This window comes from Psammomys obesus, unplaced genomic scaffold (assembly GCF_907164565.1).
Source record: "Psammomys obesus unplaced genomic scaffold, mPsaObe1.curated_primary_1811, whole genome shotgun sequence".
In the NCBI taxonomy this organism is placed as follows: domain Eukaryota; kingdom Metazoa; phylum Chordata; class Mammalia; order Rodentia; family Muridae; genus Psammomys; species Psammomys obesus.
Genome location: NW_026596091.1, coordinates 6,478,510 through 6,501,259, shown reverse-complemented (window position 1 = coordinate 6,501,259; position 22,750 = coordinate 6,478,510). Strand labels below are relative to the sequence as shown.

At 42.1% G+C, this 22,750-nt stretch overlaps 1 protein-coding gene across 4 annotated transcripts in view; it reads left to right on the top strand.

Annotated features, from left to right (window-relative positions):
* Nr1h4 (nuclear receptor subfamily 1 group H member 4) overlaps nt 1-20,995 on the top strand; it is a 61,245-nt gene extending 40,250 nt beyond the window's left edge. For all 4 annotated transcript variants that reach the window (XM_055627821.1, XM_055627820.1, XM_055627819.1 and 1 more), the window contains 3 exons: nt 4,889-5,035; nt 19,021-19,134; nt 20,396-20,995. In XM_055627821.1, coding sequence (XP_055483796.1) covers nt 4,889-5,035; nt 19,021-19,134; nt 20,396-20,634 — 500 coding nt within the window. In that variant the 3' untranslated portion in view covers nt 20,635-20,995. The remainder of the gene's footprint in view (nt 1-4,888; nt 5,036-19,020; nt 19,135-20,395) is intronic.
* The last annotated feature ends 1,755 nt before the right edge of the window (nt 20,996-22,750 follow it).

Here is a 22,750-nt window from a genome sequence, read left to right as displayed (position 1 = left end):
TGTGTGTGTGTGTGTGTGTGTGTGTGTGTGTGTGTGTGTGTGTGTGTATGTGCATGTACCTGCAGAGGCAAAGTACAGGGACCTGATTTTGGATCTCCACTACCCATGTAAGCAGCCAGGAATGATGTCATGCCCCTTTAATCCCAGCACTGGGGAGATAAAGACAGGAAGATCCCCAGGACTAGCCAGGCAGGCTAGCTGATTCACTGAGGTCCAGAGTCAGTGAGTTTGTCTCAAAAAGAAAAATCGAGAGTGTATGAAGAAGAAAACTCAGCGTTGACTTCTGATATTCACAAAGCCACACTCACATGCATACACACACAGTTAAAAATACACACATGAATATATATGCCACCCTACACACACACACACACACACACACACACACACACACACACACACATACAGGATGGGAGACAAAATTCATTGTGGCTATAGAATAATATCTTTGCCATGCTCTTTGATAGGTAGAAAGGCAAATTGGCATTAGATGATAAGGAAGGTAGCCATGGCCTCCTGGATAGTAAAGAGGTTTTAGAAAATGATAAAAGTTTTGTAGCAGATACATGGTCTCATCAGGTTTATGTGAGGTGGACTTGAGTGGAAAGAGACAGGAGGCAGGGGGATCAGTTACTATGTCACTGCTCAAGTCTAGGTAAGAAGGCTCAAAAGAAAGCAGTAAGAGTAGAAGAGAAAAGGAAGGAAAGTGGATGATGGATTCAAACATCTGTAGGAGTTAATGCATGGTAGTTTGCATAAGGTAAAGGAGAAGGGTGTGACCTGATGTGCTCAGCAGATGCACGTCTCCAGTATACAAACTGGAGCAGCACACCACATTTCCCAGCCTGCATCACTGGTGGATCTGTGTCATCAGTGCTATCTAAGAAGTCATTTAGATTACTTCAGTAAAGTCTTAAATCAAATGGACCTAATAGACATCTACAGAACCTTTCACCCAAAGACAAAAGAGTATATATTTTCTTCTCAGCATCTCATGGAACCGTTTCCAAAATAGACCACATAGGCATGCACAAAGCAAGCCTCAACAGATACAAGAAGATTGAAATAATCCCTTGTATTATATCAAACCACCATGGCCAAAAACTAGACCTCAATAATAACAGAAATAACAAAAAGCCTATATACACATGGAAACTGAACAACTCTCTACTCAATGACAACTGGGTCAGGGAGGAAATAAAGAAAGAAATTAAAGATTTCCTAGAACTTAATGAAAATGAAGGTACAACTTCCCCTAACTTATGGGACATAATGAAAGCGGAAAGAGGAAAGTTCATAGCACTAAGTGCCTTCATAAAGAAATTCAAGGCATCTCATACAAGCAACTTAATGGCATACCTGAAAGCACTAGAAAAAAAAAAAGAAGCAGACACACCCAAGGGGAGTAGACAGTTGGAAATAAACTTAGGTGGAAATCAATACATTAGAAACAAAGAGAATAATTCAAAGAACCAACAAAATCAAGATCTGATGCTTTGAGAAAATCAACAAAATAGACAAACCCTTAGCCATACTAACTAAAAGGTAAAGGGACACTGTCCATATCAGCAAAATCAGAAATGAAAAGGGGGACATAACAATAGACATTGAGGAAATCTAAAGAATTATTAGATCCTACTTCAAAATGCAACAAAATTTGAAAATGTAAATGAAATGGACAATTTTCTTGATAGATTCCATTTACCAAAGTTGAATCAAGATCCGGTAAATAAATTAAATAGTCCTATATCCTCCAAGGAAATAGAAGCTGTCATCAAAAGTCTCCCATCCAAAAAAAGCCCAGGGCTAGATGGTTTCAGCACAGAATTCTACCAGACCTTCAAAGAAGTGCTAACACCAATACTCTTCAAACTATTGTACAAAATAGAAACAGAAGGAGCATCACCAACCTCATTCTATGAGGCCACAGTCACCTTGATACCTAAACCCCACAAAGACTCAACAAAGAGAACTTGAGACCAATCTCTCTTATGAACATTGACGCAAAAACACTCAATAACATACTTGCAAACCAAATCAAAGAATGCATTAAATATATCATCCACCATGACCAAGTAGGTTCCATCGCAGGCATGCAGGGATGTACAACATACGAAAATCCATCAATGTGATCCACCATATAAACAAACTGAAGGAGAAAAACCACATGATCATCTCCTTAGATGCTGAAAAAGCATTTGACAAAATTCAACATCTGTTCATGTTTAAGGTTTTGGAGAGATCAAGGATACAAGGCATATACCTAAACATAGTGAAAGCAATATACAGCAAGCCTATAGCCAACATCAAACTCAATGGAGAGAAATTTAAATCAATCCCACTGAAATCAGGGACAAGGCAAGGCTGCCCACTCTCTCCTTATCTCTTCAACATAGTGCTTGAAGTCCTAACTAGAGCAATAAGACAAGTAAAGGAGATCAAGGGGATACAAATTGGAAAGAAAGAAGTCAAAGTATCACTGTTCACAGATGATATGATAGTATACATGAGTGACCACAAAAATTCTACTAGATTGCTGCAGTAAAAAAATAAAATAAAATAAAAAATAACAAAGCTAGCCTGGGATACCTAGTAAAATTTGTCTCAAAAAAATTTAAAAATACTAGTGCATTTACAATTTCATAGTGTAGAGTTAATAAATGCCTTCAGTAGCAGCATAAGGCTTACTAAATTACAGATAATAGCTTCTGACATAGGTTTTTAATTAGATGTGCTAATTTGCCTTCTTTTGGCCACTATTATGCTATTCTTTTATTAAATGTGTCACAGATAGACATTAGCCTAATAAAACTCATAAAATGTGGAAAGTTCCTGCTGTCATTGAAACATTAATATTCTCTTGTTTTTTTTTTTTTACTAACAATGAAAGAGAAACTTAATTTGTTATATGCTAATTAAGGTGACATCAATCTTGATTAAAAACCAAGATCATACAATATACTCTGTGAGGAGAATAAATGAAAATGGTAGAGAGCTATGACATTTAAAAAATTATTTGTGGGAAGCTATTTTTCAGTTTAAATGGTCAGTTTCTTTTGATCTGCGAAATAATAGATGACAAGATGCATCTAAGATGTGGCTCTCCAAAAACAATGGAAATATGTTAATTCCTCTTTATTCCCTGTTTCCAGTTCCTGAGGAGGAGTAAATAAAGTGTGTTTAGTAAATAAAGCAGGGGCAAAATCTTAAAACACAGAAGGAAATAAAAGACAAAAGGCTTTTGTCAATCATTTCCGCCTAATGATAATTATAGAAATAACACTACAAATGTCAGCAATGGTAGTTTAACGCCAGTACTGAAAGGGTGTTTGTAGAAAATGGCCTTTGCCTGACACTGTCCAGGGTGCTGGAGACCTTGTAAGAAGAAGGCATGGTCCTGCCTGCAGAGGAACTCAGAGGTTCTCAGGATGGTGACTTGTCTTTCAGACAACTATGTAGGCCACACTGACCCCAAACAAGCGATGTAATGGAAGAAGACCTTGAACTTCTACCTAACGAGTAGTCAGATGCATGTGTCACAATACCCACTTTTATGTAATTCTGGGGGAGGAGTTGGGACCCAAGGCTTTATGAAGATTTAGGCAATCACTCTACCAACTGAGCCAAATCTTCAGCCCCGATAGTGACTGTGATTCTCACAGTTACTCTCTTTGAATGCTCCTTGATGTTTAACACTATCCTAAGCTATTAGACACTGGTGGCTCTCTCTCTTTTCCTCCCTTCCCTCCCTCCTTTTCTCTTCTCTCTCCTTCCCTCTCTCTCTTTCTCTCTCTGTGTATGTGTCAGTATGAACAAAAATTTGTGAGTTTTTTAAATCATTCATTCATTCTGCTGCCCAACAAATAATACTGGGTACCTATTATGTACCAGGCACCGAGGTTACCAAAGCAAGCATACTGGGCAGCCTCTGCTCTAATAAGCTTATATTCCAACATAGACAGCAGCCATGAATCTATTGTATCATGCATGACAGGTGGCACATCCTGAGGACAGACAGGAAGCATGTGGGCTCTAGTGAGAGCTTGGGGATTTACACAGGATAAACTTGCAACAGATAACTGATGCCTGTGAGGGGGCAGGAATGGGGATACCAGGGAAAAGCATTCATCTTTGAGACAACAGCACACTTTTAGATCTCAGATCTGAGTAGAGCAACAGATTTCCGATCTCAGTAGAACAAAGGCCTCAGTTTAACAGGAGGAGAGAGGCCGGCAGCGGGGGTGGGCAGGAAGTCAGAGCAGTTGCTGGGGCTGTGTGTTAAAAGCCTGGATGAAGACTCTGCTCTTTGAAGCTAATAGTTCCTCCTCAGTATTGTCTGTTTCCCCACACTGCATGGTGCAGAAATGATGACACAAGATGGCACTAATGGACTTGGGGATATGTCCCTCATGCTCTGCATTCTGACTAAGCCTCCCGAGTCAGCCCAATATTCTGGCACTCGATGCTTTTATTTTCTGAGTTGACCCTGCACGCCAGGTGTGACCAGAATAATGGCTCAAGGAGAATCTGCCTACATCCAGTTCTTGAGGGTTGCTTCATCCGAGTCAGCCTATCTCTGCCGTTATTTTTGTGCTTGCTGTGCAGCTGGCATCTCTGTTTCCACTGCAATTCTTCGGCAAACTTGACTCGGTGAAGATGAAAGTCAGCTTTTCATTGGGGGACCCAGTAGATGTTCTGTTGACTCCACTTGAATACCTGCTATGAAACAACTACAAGATCAGTTGATGGAAATGCTTTATCAGTGTGGACAATGCGATAACAAAATCTTCTAGTATATGTGCAATGTCATCGTAATTACCATATATGAACAGTGCGAAATACTGTTGGGCAAACATAGGTCCTTGATCTTGTTTGATTATCACCTTAGGGTTTCAGACATTGGACCATGAAGATCAGATTGCTCTGCTCAAAGGGTCCGCTGTTGAAGCCATGTTCCTCCGTTCAGCAGAGATTTTCAATAAGAAACTTCCCGTTGGACATGCAGATCTGTTGGAAGAAAGAATCCGAAAGTGTGGTAAGTGATGTAGTTAAAGAGTTTGTTAATACAAGGAAAACTTGGCATACATACCATGAAGATGGGCTCTGCCCTGCCAGGTAGCATTACCTGACCGTGTACCTAGCATGAAGAATGAGTGTAAAAGGTATAGGTTAAGTAGGTGGGAGTTTGGAATTTTGGCTCAAAACTCCTTTTGGTAACAGCAAGATATTCTTCTGTGAACTAAAATGAAGACTTTTGAAATATTAAAAATTTCATCTTACTAAAAATAGTACAACAGCCAGGCAATGGTGGCACATACCTTTAATCCCAGCACTTGGGAGGCAGAGGCAGACAGATCTCTGTGAGTTTGAGGCCAGCCTGGTCTACAAAGTGAGCCTAGGACATCCACAGCTACACAGAGAAACCCTATTTCAAAATAAACAACAACAACAACAAAAAAATACAACAGAACTGGGTGTATCCAGTTCAGAAAAAAAAGATTTATTTATTTCTAACCTGTAGGTATGAAAGACTAGTATCAATCTATTATCCATCCTATTTAAAATAAAATAAGAAACAATTATGATCAGTACTCATATATCATGTGCCAGATTCCAGACATTGTTCTAAATAATTTAGATAAATAATTTAGGTAAAGCCTAAAATCATCCTTTGAGGTAAGTTCTATTATCACCCCCACTTTACAGATGAAAGAGCAGAGATGGAGCAGCTCATGTCTCGAGAGGAAATGGAAGTCAAAGTCTGATCTCAGAAGCCATGTCTTTTACATTTTATCTATTGTGCAATTATTGGAATTGCATAGCGAATTGCATGTAATAGGTATTTGGCCTTCTACTGAGCTATATAACCTATCCCCAGCTAGAAGCCGTTCATTTAAATCAATATTTTACAGTGCCCCTTAAGAGACAAAGTGAAATCGTACTACACAATTCAGTTTAACTTATTATGTGTGTGTTGGCAGTGTGTGTATGTTTGGGGGGGGGGACAACCCAGCACATGCTTCTTGAGGTAGACACTTAATTGCTTAAGAAACACCTGGAAAATTAATGAGGGGAGGAATGGACAACTGAGGTGAGATTTGCCTCAGGTGTCTCCTCTGCCACTTGCTTTTCTGATGGGCCTTCCCAGGTATCAGCGTTCCTGGCTTTTGCCTCCCAGAAAATGAAGCTGCAAGGTGCTGTTCGTGCAGACCTAGAAGTGGTTAGTCAGGGATTCAGCATCTCTTTGGGATCTGAGGGTAAGTTGAGGGCACAGCTGGTGTGGGTGCAGGCCCTGCTGTGCTACCCTCTCCTCCCTAAGATGAGTTGCTGAGAGTTCACTCAGGTGCCTCAGAGCAAAGAGGAGTGGGCTTTCTGCCACAGAAGTTAAAATGTTTCGATGAGTGAGACCTGAAGGGGAATTAGTGTTCTCTCTTTGTCTCTCTCTCTCTCTTCCTCTCTCTCCGTTTTTGTCTCTTTCTCTGTCTCTCCTTCCCCCATTACTGGATTTCTAAGAGGAAACTTATCAATGTTATAAAAGCCGTTTCTGCATGAGCTGTTCATGGCTCTATTAATTGTGGTATGTAAAGTCAACACTGTTGGCTGCTACAGACTAGCTTTATTCTAGCTGTGCAAGCTTTGCGTCTAACAAGAAAAATAATACCAGGATGAATTAAGTATTCAAAGGATTAATTGATGAAAAATTCTCTGAAAAATAAAAGGGGAGGAGGCAGGTTTGGTGAAAGAGAGCCCTTCTACCACCATGTAGATCTGATGCCTGTGGGAGGGGAGAGAAAGGCTTGACTGGGGCAAGGCTTGGAGCACAGTGCTGAGGAGGTCTAAGCTAGGCAATGAGTGGGATGAGGTCAGAGATGCCCACTGAACAGACCCACAGGAACATGCTGTGGGTTAACCAACAGTGGCTGTAGTGTAACCAACATCAGTGTGTCCTTAACATTCACAGGGGGCAGCTCAGAGACCACGGTGCTCTGGTAAAGGAAGATCTGAGTAGGGCATCTTCATGGCTCCCAACGTGCATCATTACATATGTGTATGTATGTGTACATATAAATGTACATACACACATACATATATATATATATCCAAACACAGATCCTGTTAATAACGAAACATCTCTAAAAGCTGCAGTGCATAGTTTTTTGACAAGCCATGATAGAAGACAACCATCTAACTCTCCTCACCCATTTCTTCAACTCTGACTCCAGCGACTCTTTCTTTTAAGGAGCTTCATCCATTAAGTTGTCATCTCCCTATCCTCCATCCACTGGCTGAGCTACTTCTTTCCTCTGTGTGTGTATATGCCTGTGCATGTGAGAGCGGGAACATGTGTCATGGTGGACCTGTGGAGGTCATGGTGGACCTGTGGAGGTCATGGTGGACCTGTGGAGGTCAGAGGGCAGTGGCAGTCTCAAATGTTGGTCCTTGCCTTTCAGCCTATTTTGAGACAGGGTCTCTCTTATTCACTGCCAAACCAGACTTAGTCACTCTACAAGCTTTCAGCAACTCTCCCACCTCTGACTCCCACCTCTCAGTAAAGGTGTAGTGAGATTAACCTGGCTTGTGCTACTGTGTCTGGTGGGTTGAGGGGTCCAAACTCAAGTGGTTAGGCTTGCATGGCAAGCCCTTTACCCACCAAGCTTTCTGCTATCCTAACACAACTGTGCTACTTTTTACCTGACCTCTTTTCCCTCAGCACTTAGCTTCCGGTTTCTGCTCCATCAATATGATCCTTTCTTGGAATGTTTGTTGGACATACTCAACTCCTTGCTTATTTTGGGAAAGTGGCTTTGAGGCAGGTTCTCATGTATCCCAGGCTCACCTTGAACTCACTGTATGGAAGAAGATGGTCTTGAACTCTTTATCCCCCTGCCTCTACTTCTGAGTCCTAGGATTTCAGCCATGAGCCATCATGCACGAATTTTGCCATGCTGGGTGTCAAGTCCGGGGCCTTTGTGTATGCTAAGCAAGCATCCAGCTACGGGCGGCTTTTTCCTCCACTAAGATCACTTACCCTTCAGAGTACAACTCAACTCTTGCTTAAACCTGAAAACTAAGAGAGCACGGTTGGCTCACCTTATAGTGCTGACCTCACATTTCAAGCACATCTGAGAACTCCCAAATTATCACTCTTCCCCAGGCACTCAGAATCATATGTGAAACCGATCACCTGTGCTTCTTCAAACTCCCAACACCCCTTCTTTATTATTAACCAATGGCTTTGCCTGCCAGGACGGATCTTGAAAGCATAGAGTGAGCTCAGCTGAAAGTGCTGATTGTGCACTGAGGCACAGTGGTCCCAGCAGTGGCAGATCCACTTCCTCCTTTGGACGTTGGCAGCATCTGGAGGCATTTTTGTCTGCCACATTGCGGGGAGGGGACAGTACTAGCACCTGATGGGTAGAGGCCAGGCCCCCTTCATATCTAGCAAACGATTTATGGACCTCAAGATGTTGCCATGCCAAGACTGAGAAACTCTGCTATAGAAGGATACTGTGCCCTGGCGCCATTTAACAGTGTCAGATGTGTGATGCTGCCTGCAACAAATGTGGAAATGTAGAGTGGTGTGGCCTCATGCAGAGGTCTTTCTATGCAGTTATTCAGTTGGCTCTGAATAGATACATGTTGAATGCTGCCCTGCACCTGGAACTGTACAGTTATTGAAGGTATGAACAGCAGAGTGCCTGGCCTTTGGGAACTGCAGACAAATAGAGAAGGCGGCAGAGCAAAAGTAAGGAGAGTTGTGCAAACTGGAGCACAGAAGAGTGCTCACATTCCTGTGAGACTGAATCAATAGGCTCAGAAGGTGATGAAGGTTGGTTAGGAACGTATCAAGCAAGGAGAGTCTAAGGCTGTAGTAATTCAGTCACAGCAGATGCAAGGACATGGCAAAACCATAGGAGGATCCTTCTGGCTGCAATGGAAATGCCGAGTTGAAGGGGCTAAGCAGAAGCAAGGAGACATAACTGTAGACACAATGGAATATCTAAGTAAGAGAGGATGAGGTTCTTTCACATTAAATATATGTCAGAGTCCTAAAAAAACAAAACAAAGCCTTTACTTATAATGTTGTTAAGTTTCAGAGCTGTGATTTTTCAAGTTTCATGAAAGTTCAGTGATAAAGTTTTTCAGAATATAATCTATGTCAATAAATATGCATGCCTCTAGTTTGTAATAAGAAACTGTCTCCAAATACCAGCCCCATATTGTGACACTGGAAACAACCCGAACTCACATACTGCTTCCTAGTTTATTATCTATAATGGCGTTTTTTCCATTTATTAATATTTATGAGTTTCCTGCTCCCAGGAGAGTCTCAGAACATTGTCTCATCCACACATCTAATCAAAACCTGATCCTGCAAAATGACCTTTAAGAATAACTTTTTATTCCCATGCTAATGTAGCAATTCTTATTTCTATTACATGTTATTTATAGAATAACACAACCTTTCAAAGTTGCCGTGTTGATGCCTATGGAAGTCTGTAAGAATACAATGTAAAAATTAATTTCCTTGTTGTATGAATTCACACTTTTCTTTTTTATTATTATACCCAAATTATATACACAAAGATACGATCTCCTGAGGTATTGTCAGTTAAAGGGAGCAACTGTGTTTGTTTATGCTCACAGAAGCTGACATGGTCTGTGCTGGAGTTGTTTTATACAATTTGATTGCATTAATGGGTTTATTCTTAATGTCCTATTATAATGCAAACTAGACTTCTAAGCTGAACATTTTAGTAAAAATAAAAATAATCATATAATACTATAGAACATGAGAAGGACTGAGGTGGGCTTGCTAACTCTAGTGAATGTACAGTTCAACAGTAAGGCACTGGGTAATAATCTCATAAAATCAAAAGGCTTGTTTTGTTTCAAAGTTAAGTAAATCTTGTAATTTACAGGGCTTTGGGATGGGGGAGTCTTTTTTTTATTCCCACAATAGACGTAAGTTAAAACTTTTGAATGTTATTTTTCTTTCTCATATCATCTTGTAAGCAGTCTGAGTGGCCTTTAAAGGTGGGAATCTTGTTCCTGTGTGTCAAGGCTGCTCAGTGCATCAGCAGACACCTAGGAGAACAGTGCAGCGTTCTGGAAGTGCAGTGCTCTTTCTGTGGATTGCTCCTGTCATTTTCCAAGGCCTAACAGCTACCGGGTTTTTGGCCAGTCAGGATAAAACCCAGTAAAACGCATCCTTGCCCTCCAGCCAGGAAATAAATGTAAGCAGTAGCTAGCAATGTCAAGTTGCTTCTCTGTAAAAGATTACAGATAGCAAGGTCAGAGAAACAAGGGATCCCTAGTAAGGGTGATGAAGTTGTAGCTAGCTGTAGTGCCCCACTAGATGATACTGTATGTAAGAAAGCGCACGAGGCCTCTTTTTTTCCTTTGAAACACGCACACGGTGAAAACAGTGTAACTATGTTTCCTAGAGAAACAGGCAAACAATGATGAGTTCAAGTATTGGCTTTCAAAGGACTGAAAATGCAAATCTCTAAGTGTTTATAAGAAAGGCAAATGCTTCACTAAGTCAGCTTACATTCTTATTACCTCTAATTTTACTTAAGTCATCGTGTGTTAATTTCAACACAGACAGTTTGAGGCTGGCTAATAGAAAGAAATTTTCTTCACATGAAGAAAAACTTAGGAATATTTTAAGAGCCAATCTTGTTAGTACCTCTGGGCAGACCTGTTGTTCCTCTGAGACCTTGAACTCGCTCAGCCTTGGGGCATTATGTGTTTATCTTTGTGTCTGCTTATGCCATTGATCTGTGAATTGCTTGAGGCCCTCTGGCCTGGCACTATTGTGATGCCCAGTGCCTACTAGCTAGGCACTCATGTACAGAATTTGTTGAGTTCAGTCAGAAACCAGGCAGTCCAAAGCCTGGTGAATCCTAACCACCAGGAAGACCCAATATGACCAAATGAACACTTGCTACTGCAAAGGACGACTGTGAAGCATATTGTTTATTGATATTTTAAAGTAACCATTTTTAAATTGTTAAACCAATTGATGCTTTTAAAAATTAAAGTCAGTAGTTGAGGCACAAATGAGTCACTTGGCATGAATTAAGCACTTGGAACACATCTTACTATGACGATAATGCTTTCATAGTCACTTCACAAATGTGTATTTTATTATTATATGTGCATGTTATGATTGTGTCTGCACATGCCACGGTGCATGCACGACAATTTTGTGGAGGTGATTCTCTCCTTCCACCTTGAGGTGGGTTCCAGGACTTGAACTCAGGTTGTCGGCTGTGCAACAGGTGAGCCATCTCGCTGGCCCTTCCATTGAATCGATGACATCTCTCACCTTTATTATATTTTATAGCTATGTTGCCTTTGTCACAAGGAACCAGAAAAACACAACACTGTCTAACTGAACAAAAATTTATGGGTGTCTGTGTCTCCACCAAGCTGCTAATTATTAGAGATACATTTCAGAGATGAATAAAGGACACCTGTGGAGCAGCCTTCCCGGACAAGGCTGAATGGAGACGCAGCCACTGTCTCTTCTCTCATCCATTTGAGAACAGTTTTCATACCGTGGTGAGAAGGAGAGCTGGGACTTGGATAGGGCTGATAGCAATGAATAAGGAGAAGAAAGCAGTGGACTCTATGGCACTGTGGTGGGGAAAGCATCACAGAAAAGAAGCATTTGAACAGGAGTGCAGGGCCTCATCTTAACATGGGCCCTGCCTTATGTGTCAGGGAGAAACCCTGAAGCCAGCTGTATATGTCATTTGTTAGAGACACCATCAGAGTGATCCTGGATGACAGTAACAGGAGACCCAGCTGAATGTGGCCCTAAAAGGGAAGAAAATGAGGAGTGGGGGCTGTAGAGAGAGCTGTCAGTGAGCATAAAGGCCTGAGCTGAGCATCCGTGTTAAACGCTGGGTGCATACGCCTGGGATTCCAGTTCTGGGGAGGCAGAGGCAGGGTCCCTGGAGCCGGTTGGCCAGGAAATCAGTGAGCTGCAGTGTTAACCTCTGACCTACACCTATGCATGTGTGCTTACTTGTGCACACACGTGCGTGTTTGCACACACGTGTGTGTGTTTGTGAGGTACATCAGTGGTAGAATTCCTGTCAGCCATGTACCAAAGCCCTGAGGATCATCTCTAGTAACATTCTGTCTCTGTCTCTGTCTCTCTGTCTCTGTCTCTCTCTCTTGGTTTTTGGAGACAGGATTTCTCTGTGTAGCCTTGGCTGTCCTGGACTCACTTTGTAGACCCGGCTGGCCTGGGACTCACATCGATCCACCTGCCTCCCAAGGGCTGGGATTAAATGTGTGTGCAACCACCACCTGGCTCGGGTAACATTTTTTGAAAGTAAGAAAATGTTAGCTGAAAATGAAAAGCAGTGGAGGCAGCAGCAGACGCTGTATGTGGGCTCAGAACAGGCTGGGAAGCACAGCTGCTCGCTTCTTGGTCTTCTCTCTGTGCTTTGGCTTTACCCTCAGGCAAGTTCTTCTAGTTAACGGGTAGTGCCTATAAGCCCTGTCTCCAATCAAAGCAACGGTCACAGCTGAAAGGGAGAGCGTCCCTTTAATGTCGGTGGCCAGAACTGTGCAGAACCTGAAGATGCTGCCGCCTTTGTTACGGGAACAAGACCAGCTGAGGCTGGATCTTGGGCTGGAACAAACCAAACTTCAGAATGCTGCAAGGGTTGCCATTTATTCTGTGGGAAAACACCAGGCCAGGGAAAACTTAGAAAAGAAAGCTGAAGGCTTCGTAGGCTTGGATACTACGCTCAGGTGTAGATCTAATCTCTATGCTATTGGGATGGCATCATTCTAGGAGAAAGTCAAATCACACAGTTTTGAGCAAATAGCATCACTTTAAACAAGATATCCAGTCTGTCTTGAGATCACCAACAATAAATCCTAAGAGGCAGCAAGAGTACTGGAAAACGCGGCTTACACTGACACGCATCCTTCCATATGATACAGATTCCTGCACCCAAAGAACTGCCCGTTTCTTTCCTGATTAATACTAGAAAGTCGATCAGGAGAGAAGTGATCCATTTTAAAACACACGTTGGTAGAACACTTGTTTAGCACCTCAGAACATGAAACAGAGCAGCAAAGCACGGTAATGCTTTTGCTATGGGTTATTCTTTCAGTATTTCTGATCCTTGAAGAACCAGTTCATCAGTCACAGTCCACACCACCACCACCACCTACACACACACACACACACACACACACACACACACACACACACACGGAAAACAAGAAACAGGTGCAGAAATAAGCTATTTTTCTTTTTACAACTCAAATTTTTTCAGACAGTGTCTGTGGTTGAGTTAGAAACTAGCAGCCTCCTAATTGTTGTTGGTGTTGGGTGTCTCCCCTTTTCTGAGGAGAAGGGGATCAGGGAATGAGGAAAGAGGGTGGGAGGGGAGTGTGCAACCCAGAGAAGAGGAGGAAGTGGGCTGTAAAGTGAATAAATAAGTGAGGAGATTGAGAAAGAGAGAAAGAAAGAGAGAGAAGATATTGCCCTCTTGTGGTCAACACTGAGACATTAGGTCTTAAGAGTGAAAAAACAAATTCAATCAAGGAAATTTCTAGGAAGAGGGAGGCTGGAAAATGGGGAAGGGCTGCCGCCTTCAGGATGGTGTTGTTCTTACGCTTTTTGGGGGGAAAGTATTGGTTCCCAAATACTTGAAACAACTCTTGTTGTTTATGCTACTATCCTTAGTAATAGGGCTGACTCTGATTCCTAGAAACGACTTGATTCCTACAAGACTTGATATGTCTTGTAGAAAAATTAATTTCTAAAACTTACATATTACTTATACATTAACATGTACAAAGTAAAACAATCATAGTAAGGATTTTAACTTATTTTTTCCCCAAACTTCATCAACATTAGTTAGTGGAAGCAACATCATTGGAGGTTGAGGATTTAGAAGGGTGAACAAACTAGGCAATTTGTCAATCAAATATGAATTCTAAATATTAAACATCTTAAGATAAGTTTGTTTGAGCAGTATCTCTAAATCCCATGGCATTAAAGTTACGACCCAAGGCCAGTGGGATGGCTTAGCAGATAAAGGTGCTTGCCAAAAAGCCTGATCATCAGAGTTGGGTCCCAGGGATCTGCATGACGGAGAGAAGGAACCTACCATGAGGTTGTGCTCCATTTCCACATGAGTGTGTATGTACGTGCACACGTAAACAAATGTGTGTGAGAATGACTTTCATTACTTCACAACCAAGGGTTCATTCTGCTCCACACACTAGCTGTTCGCCCTCTAGTTACCTGCTCCAAGGAAACAAGTCACAAACGCTTCAGGAGACATCTGCTCACAGATCAGCACTCTCAAAAGAGACTTCCTGGGACAAGTCAGCCACTCTCAAAAAGTCAGTGATTCAAAACAATAAAAGCGAAATGGCTCATTCACAAAGCTGAAGCATTCAAAATGAACAAAAGCATGTGTGATTAGCAGCAAATTGAAAGAGTAATTCTCTAACAAATACACAAATATATGACGTGTCTTTCTGTGACATTTCTTTGCATGATCTTTAGTCTATTTAAATATATATATATATACACACACACACACACACACGTGTGTGTGTGTGTGTGTTTGTATGTTGACACCGGAAGCATAGGTGAAAGAAGTAGAAAGGCAGAGGCAGGTGAATCTCTGTGAGTTCAAAGCCAGCTTGGTCTATAGACAGCCAAGGCTATACAGAGAGACCCTGTCTTGAACTACTCCCCTAAAAAAAAAATTAATTCAAATGTATTTTGATTCTTCTATTTTTATGTGCATTGGTTCTTTGCTTGCATATATGTCTGCATGAGGGTGTCAGATCCCCAGAAAGTGGAGTCACAGACACTTGTGAGCTGCCATGTGGGTCCTGGGAATTGAACCAGGGTCCTCTGGAAGAGCAGACAGCGCTCTTAACCACTGAGCCATCTCTCCAGCCCTTCAAATGTATTTTTTAAGACATTTCAATAAAAATTGTTTCACATAAGTCTGTTAGAAAAATTAAAAACCTTCAATAATTTACTGAGGTTCTTTTTTAAAAGGATAAAAACAAAACAAAGCAAAGTTGTGGCCCAGCCATGCAGTTTAGGTGATCTTTCTCGAATATGGGAGCGGCGTGAAGACAGCCTTTCTTGATTTTAGACGGGGTCTTGCTATGTGCCTTGGGCTGGCCTTCCACATCCCCCTACCTCATTCTCCCAAACGTTAGGATTAGAGGCGGGTTCCTCCACTTACAGCCAAGACTGCTAATTTCTGAAGATACAAAGAAAATCTTTAGTTAAAAAAAAAGTTACAAATTTTTGTTTTACTCTGATGTCTAGAAAAATTCTGAGGGAAGTCACTGATGAGATAGGTTGTATTCATTTCCAGTAGAAAGTAAAATGATAGGCCTTTAATCCCCACACCTGGATGGTAGAGGCCAGCCTGGTTTACAATGGGCTCCAGGACAGCTAGGGCTGTGTAGAGAGGCCCTGTGCCAAAAGAGAAGAACTAAGAGACGTTTTAAAACACATATATGCATGTGCACACACAATATTGGCCTGGCAAGATGGCTCAGCAGATGAAAAGGCTCTTGTTGTCAAGCCTGATGGCCTGAGTTTGAAAATTAGGACACACGTGGTGGAAAAAATTGACTCCCAAGTGTTGTTTCCTGATCTTCCCATGGGCACAGTGGCACAGCCTCCAACACACATGAAATTAAGAAAACAATATAGCTTTGTAAAGGCAGAATGATGCAAATTTAATCTAGACTAAAATGGCCTGAGATTATGACACATTAATTTGTTAATGCTGTTCATTGGCTTAACGGTGGTAAATAATCTTTGAATGTTTATTCATATTGAATATTGAATATTTATTTCTGTAGTACTGAAGATTAAACCCAGAGCCTACCACTAGCTAGGGAGGTGCTTTTCCCGAGCTCTGTTTTTACTTCCTTGAAATTAATTTTCATTTATTTAATCTTTTGAGAATTTCATACACGAGTCCTGCGTTTACCCCTGACTCCTCTAACTCCTTCAGGGCCCCCTCTTGAATTGAAAACATCTTCTTTAATACCTGCTTTAGTATTGCTCCTATAGGTATAGGTTTAGGGCAGACCACTTGGGATTGGACAGCCTGTCAGGGGAGCATCCCTGGAGAAAATGGACTCTCCCTCTCTTACCAGTCATCGATTACCCGAAACTCTTTATCTTGTGAAATTGTGCACATCCATGTTGGCATGTCCACTGATGTCATGGGTGTAGCACCCTGTCATGTCAGGAAGACTCTGTCATATAGCTGACCTTCTGGTCCTCTGGCTCTTGTAAACCCCCCCCCCCCCGAGCCATAGGTGTAGAGGTAATGCTACAGATGGACCGCCCACGACCGGGCTCACAGTCGCTTTCTCTCTGCACTTTGACCACTGTGGATCTCCGTAGTAGCTTTCAGCTCCCACTGGCTGCCCAGCTGTCCCTGGCCTTGCTCTGTAGCTGAGGCAGCTCTTGCACTTGCTATCTTACTCCCTCAGCCTGGCCCACCATTGAGGGCTCACTGCAAGGCAAGCATGCAGTAAATACTCTGTGTTATCTTACATGATACTATCATTATACAATGCACATTTCATGGATGAGAAAACTGTGGCTTCACAAGTGTTGATGTGCTCAAGACCATTATCAGGGAATCAGATTTCAAAGCCAAGAGTCGGCTCACAAGCTCTAACCCCCAGTGTTGGAAGCAGTGAACCGTGTTCCCAGGCTCCTGCTGCAGTCCTTTTAAGTTGGATCTAGTTTGGTCATGGGTACTGTACTCAACTCAGTTCTGTGGTAGCTGGATAAAGGGCACTCTTCCATATGATGTAATCTCCCACTTGTTAAACAAAGCCTTAGCTGTCGAGAGACTCACTGGGGTCAAGTGCACAATCAAAGGTGCAGGAATCGAGGGAGGAGGAGAAGAGCATGATGTGTTGAATTTCTGGGAAAGGCCAAGGGCTCAGTTTGGAAGAGACTTGAAACTCTTTTAAACATGAGGATTCGGCTACCGACAAATTGAGTGATTATAAAGTGTACCTGATGGCTTTACTCTTGGGCATCGAGAATCCAGCCATATTCTGATGTGGTTCAGCCAGGGTTCTGTGGCTGAATTTGGTGTGGGAAGGAAGAAAGCAGTAGATTCTCATATGGACCCATCCTAGGACACTCATCCTCATCTCCATTCATGAGCAAGCCTCTCCCATTTCCTTGATTCCTTGGCCAATACTCCTCCAGAATGAAACCAGGTGTGTAGCCAGCTCCAAACTAATATTTTTTGAGTAAGTTAAAAAAAAAACACAAGAAGTCTTAAATTATAAACAAGAATAAAGTTAAAAGAGAATGAAGGTATTCCAAGCAGAGTCAGCCATGTTTGTACAGATGCTGGGAAAACTGAATTGCTGAAGGAAGGAGAACTGCAATTTAAAAAAAAAAAAAAAAACAAAAATAACAAGAGAAACCAAGTCAAAGACTGCCAACTGTGGTTTGAGTCATGGCATTGCCTCTCACATATCAGATATCCTGTATATCAAATATTTACATTAAGGTTCATAATATTAGCAAAATTACAGTGATAAAGTAGCAATGAAATAATTCTATGGTTGGGGGTCAAAATAACATGAGAAACTATATTAAAGGGTCACAGTGTTAGGAAGGCTGAGAATCATTGAGCTAGGGGTTTTAGAAAACTTAATGAAGAAACAGCAGGGGATGAGTGGGTTTGGAGGATTTGGAGCAGGTGTGATGGTTTGGTTTTTACCTGGAGTCTTTGATATTTGACGCACTGAGCTTTAAAGGAGTGGCCAAGAAGTACCTATCACAGAGTGTAGTACACGCTGAGGACCCAGTGTACACTGTCACAGTCTTAGTCGAGAGGACAGGCAGAAGGCCCCATTTCAAAGGGAAGTGCACATTCGGCAAAAGCCATAGAAAGGATTTGAAGGCGTGAAACGAGTGAGAAGAAAGCATTCGACGTGAAGTTCATGGAGGTTATTCTGTTATCTGGATAGAGAATGGACTAAAGAGGAACAAACAAGACAGGAAGATGAGTCAGGAAGCATTTGCTATTCTAGGTGGCGGTTGAAACTAACTCAGCGCCAAGAGCTGTAAAGAGGCAAGGCGACATGGAATGAGGAGAAGCATTGAAGACTGTAGGGACCACACACCAGAATGTCAGCGGTCAGCCTGGACAACTGGATGGCAAGAATATCCACCTCTGGAAATGGAGACATCAGAAGGGGGTTGGAGAAATTGGAGAGGTTTTATGCTTACCTGGCATCTTTCATATTTAACGTACTGAGTTTGAAAAACGTGGCTCCATACTGCTAAATGCATGGTAGGCAATGGTGCTTCAGGTAGATCCAAACCCGTCCCTAATTGTATTCAGTGCAATTGCCTCTACTTCTGAACCAAAGAACAGCTATGCTCTGCCCTTTGTTTCAGTTGCTCTCCATCTTGAGTTTATCTATTGATATTGTTTAAAGTAACAGGCCCCACCCAGAAAATAGTACAATTATGGGAATTTTTCTAACCCAAGAACATTATCATCTGTTGTTACACATTGGTGGCTAAACAAAGACAGTACTGAATTCACAGACAAATGCATCAGACATGAGGCTGTCCTCTGAAGATTTTGCTTATTGATCTTTACAACACATTGCCTTTGGCTGAGATGTAAATATAACTAAATGAATGTGCACGCATGGAAGCAAATGTCAATGGGCACATGTTTCCTGCCTTACAGTTTGCAGTCAATCAAAACTTTTATTGGACTGGTTAGATGGCTCAGAGGGTAAAGATGCCTGCTACACCAGCCTGATAACATGTGTTTGATCACTAGAATCCATGTGAAGGAGAGGACCACCTCCACAAGGGTGTACCCTGACCTCAGCATGGATACACACACACACACACACACACACACACACACACACACACTCACCACAGTAATAACTAAAATGAAAAACCTCTCGTTCTTCAACTTTCTTACGCAGGCATCTCTGACGAATATATAACCCCGATGTTCAGTTTTTACAAAAGCGTTGGGGACTTGAAAATGACCCAGGAGGAGTACGCACTGCTCACGGCAATCGTCATCCTCTCTCCAGGTAACTTGACTGTTACATTTGGAGTTTTATACTGTTTGCTTCTTTCTCAGTGTGGGCATATGGATGTGCATTAAAGAAAACATAAAAAACTCAGAGAAAGCAAAATGCTCCACAATTCTCCCACTTACATGGATTGTTAACATTTTAATACACATTTCAATTATTATTTCAAACAATATTACCCTCATAGTTTCAGTAACTTCCCATTACCTCCTACATAACAAATATGGCTCTAGAAGTTAGGAGTACTTTGGATAGTGCTTCTATGAGGCTATTGTTTTAGAAAAGTGAGGAAGAAAACAAATTTCCTACAAAATATGTAGTAATAATAATAATAGACAGACACAGTGTCCCATGCCTGTAATTTCTGCACCTGAGGCTGATGGAGGAGGAGTACAAGTTTGAGCTCAACCTGGGCTGTCCAGTGAGAATTCATCTCAAAAAAATATATATATGAATGAGAATATGTGGAATGAGGTAGAAGGAGAAGAGCATGGCTCTTCTGAGAGACTGATGCTTGAGCAGGGATAGCAAAAAAAAAATTATCGTTATAATATAGCAAGGATCATTCTGTCCTTTAGAAAACCCTTTAGTAGGCTTTTGTCAAAAAGTAGGCATTACGTTCCACTGTATGACTCTACAGAGACATACTTAATCTTCTTTGTACAGTTGTATGCTTCCAATTGCAGAAATGAATATCTTTCTGCATAAAACGCATTTTCAAACTTGGCTGTAATGATTTGGGTGCAATTGATATTGTGTTCGTAGTTTGTAGAACATATTGTGCTAGCCTTTTTATAAGTGATAAATAGGCAGGTGCTAGTTGCTATTCTCTGGGCATTAAAAATTGTGATTGAGAAAAAATAAGCTTTCTGGCAGAGCCTCCTGGAGTTATGCGTGTGGCTGTCCTGTGGCTCAGGAAGGCTGGGGATGTTCCCCTGAGACAGCAGGCTCACACTTGTGGGGGTTCCTTCAAGGGCTTTGATTGGGAAGGGATCCAGGGAAACCCCTGGGAGCATTTGATGCTCCATAGCGTGGTCTACATTTAAGTCCATTGTATATGAGTGTATGTATACATGTTTGTATTATATTGCACGTGTGTGCATGCAAGTAACTTCATCACACTGAAAACTTTGTAAATTTAAGGGTGCAACATTTATAAATACACATTTTAAAAAAGCTTAAGCATTGCCATAATTACTCCAAATTAATGTTTTTCACTTTCTTTTATCTTGCTATTTTGTTTCAAACCCTCAAATAGATAGACAATACATAAAGGATAGAGAGGCAGTGGAAAAGCTTCAGGAACCTCTGCTGGATGTTCTACAAAAACTGTGCAAGATTTATCAGCCTGAGAACCCTCAGCATTTTGCCTGTCTCCTGGGCCGCCTGACGGAACTTCGGACATTCAACCATCACCACGCTGAGATGCTGATGTCTTGGAGGGTGAATGACCACAAGTTCACCCCTCTCCTCTGCGAGATCTGGGATGTGCAGTGATGCCCACAAGGGGGGGCTGACTCCTTGTCCTCCTTAGAACATCCATCTGATATTTGACTTGCCTTGTTTCATTTGTATCTGGTTTCACGAAAGAATCTCAATGAATATTTATGCAGCAATTGTATAACTCCCACAATTGTAAAAACAGGCTAGGTAGAATTGCTTTCTACACATTATATTTTACAAGGCTTCAGGAAACCCCATTGACACACCCTGTTTGCCTACTTAAATCAATTGTTACTTCAGTTCTGTCTTCTGAGCTAGGGACAACCTCATTTTATTCCTCGTTTGACAATATTCCATATATTTTATTAAAGAGCTGTCTTCAACTGAGAGAATAAAGTAAACAAATAGTAAACGACTTCTCATTTGGAAAATGATGAATATTTCTTTCAGTGACGATGGAAATCTTATTGAGGTGGAGGGCGGGTAATTTCTAGAAAGTAAACTCTTACAATAGAAAAGGAAGGCTTCCATTCCTGGAGAAGCCGTGGTCTCCACTCACTCGTTTGGGATTGCCTTCTAATCATTCAAGAAGCCATTGATTTTCTGCATAGAATATTCCCTGAAGCAACCCCTCCCCTAAAGCAGTCGGGGTCTTGAAGTTTCATTTAGGAAGAGATCATGCAAATAACTGTGGTGGTGAGACAGTCTCCCATCTCTCTTGGGAATATTCACGGCAGTTTCAGTGCACACAGTTCCTCAGGTTCCCCACACCCCCCCACAGGTTTTCACCTCTGCAGCTGGGTGCACAGCTGCTATATACTTCCCCAAAGCAGGAATTGGTTCATTTCCTTCCTCCGTTATTCAACTGTGGCAGTCTTTTCCCAAGTCTGCTTTGTCTAATTCAATAAAACAAGTAAGAAGTGAGCTGGGATCGCCCTTTCTCCTGAAGTCAGCTCAAATGGAGTTTGCCTGGGAAGCAGAGCCTCCATAGAGAAGTACAGAGCAACGCCAGAAGCCAAGCAGCACCACTTGGATTCTGTTTGACACAACAAGGAAAGTCCTCTTTAATGCAAAATTCTTCTGCTAAATTCCATGCAGTATATAGAGATGGCTAAAATCCAGTAACTCCTGGGAAGGGGTTGCCAGGGGGTACAGTGGAAAGTAGGGTTGGCAAGCACAGGAACGAGAAATCCCATGGTGGAGGTGAAATTTCCCCTGGGATCCAAAGACTAGCTCCCTATTCTGTGGGCCAGGGGAGCTCAAGGTGACAGAAGGGGCACAGACAAAGGAAGGTGAAAGCTAATCCAATTCTCCAAAAGGATGGAACTTGAGGGAAGAAGGCAGATAGCACCAGACTAAAATGCGAATGTCCGAGTCCGTTGTTTAGAAGATTTAGTTGGTCAGTGCAGAGTAAGTGGAAATGTTCAGGCCCACCAGGAGAGAAGTGGAATTAAGAATGAATTTCTGGACGCCCTCTGGTTGGTCGCTTAAAGGGAAGATTCGGTTGCAGGAAGAGCCTGTGGTTTGGTGTCTCAGGATCGCAGGCAACACATGGGGGAAGTGGTGGGTGGCGGGAACCTCGTGGGCACTGCAGACAGCTTCATCCTGTTGGTCTGGAGGTACTGAAGTGGCCAGATGCTCGCAGTAGCGAATGTGGGAAAGTCAGCATGGTACTGTGGGACTTTGTCCTCAGTTCCAGGCACAGCTTCAGAACTCAGGGAGAGTGGACAGCCCTGCTCCTGGTTTTAATGAGATTGCTTTGAGGAGTTTTCCCCTCCACTTAGAATAACGTGGTCTGCGGGTCTGTCATATAGGGCTTCTGTTCTGTTAGAATAATGCAGGCTGTGTGTCTGTCATATAGGGCTGTTCTGTTGCGGTATGTCCCTCCAGCCCTACTCTCTTGCAGACTTTTACCATGAAAGCATTTTGTCAAAGGCCTTTTCTGCAGCTATTCAGATAATCATGCCATTTTTGTTTTTCTGTTTAAATGGTGGATTATTTTTATTGACTTCATATGTTGAACCAACCCTGCATTGTTCAGTGGTCAGGGGAGAGGCCCGTCTTCTGATATTCCTTTAACCACATCTAAGCTGTGTTACCAAGTTGACTCTTGGTGGGTCTCTAGATGGCTTCAGCATGTCCCAACCATGTGGTTAAAGGGCTGGAATCC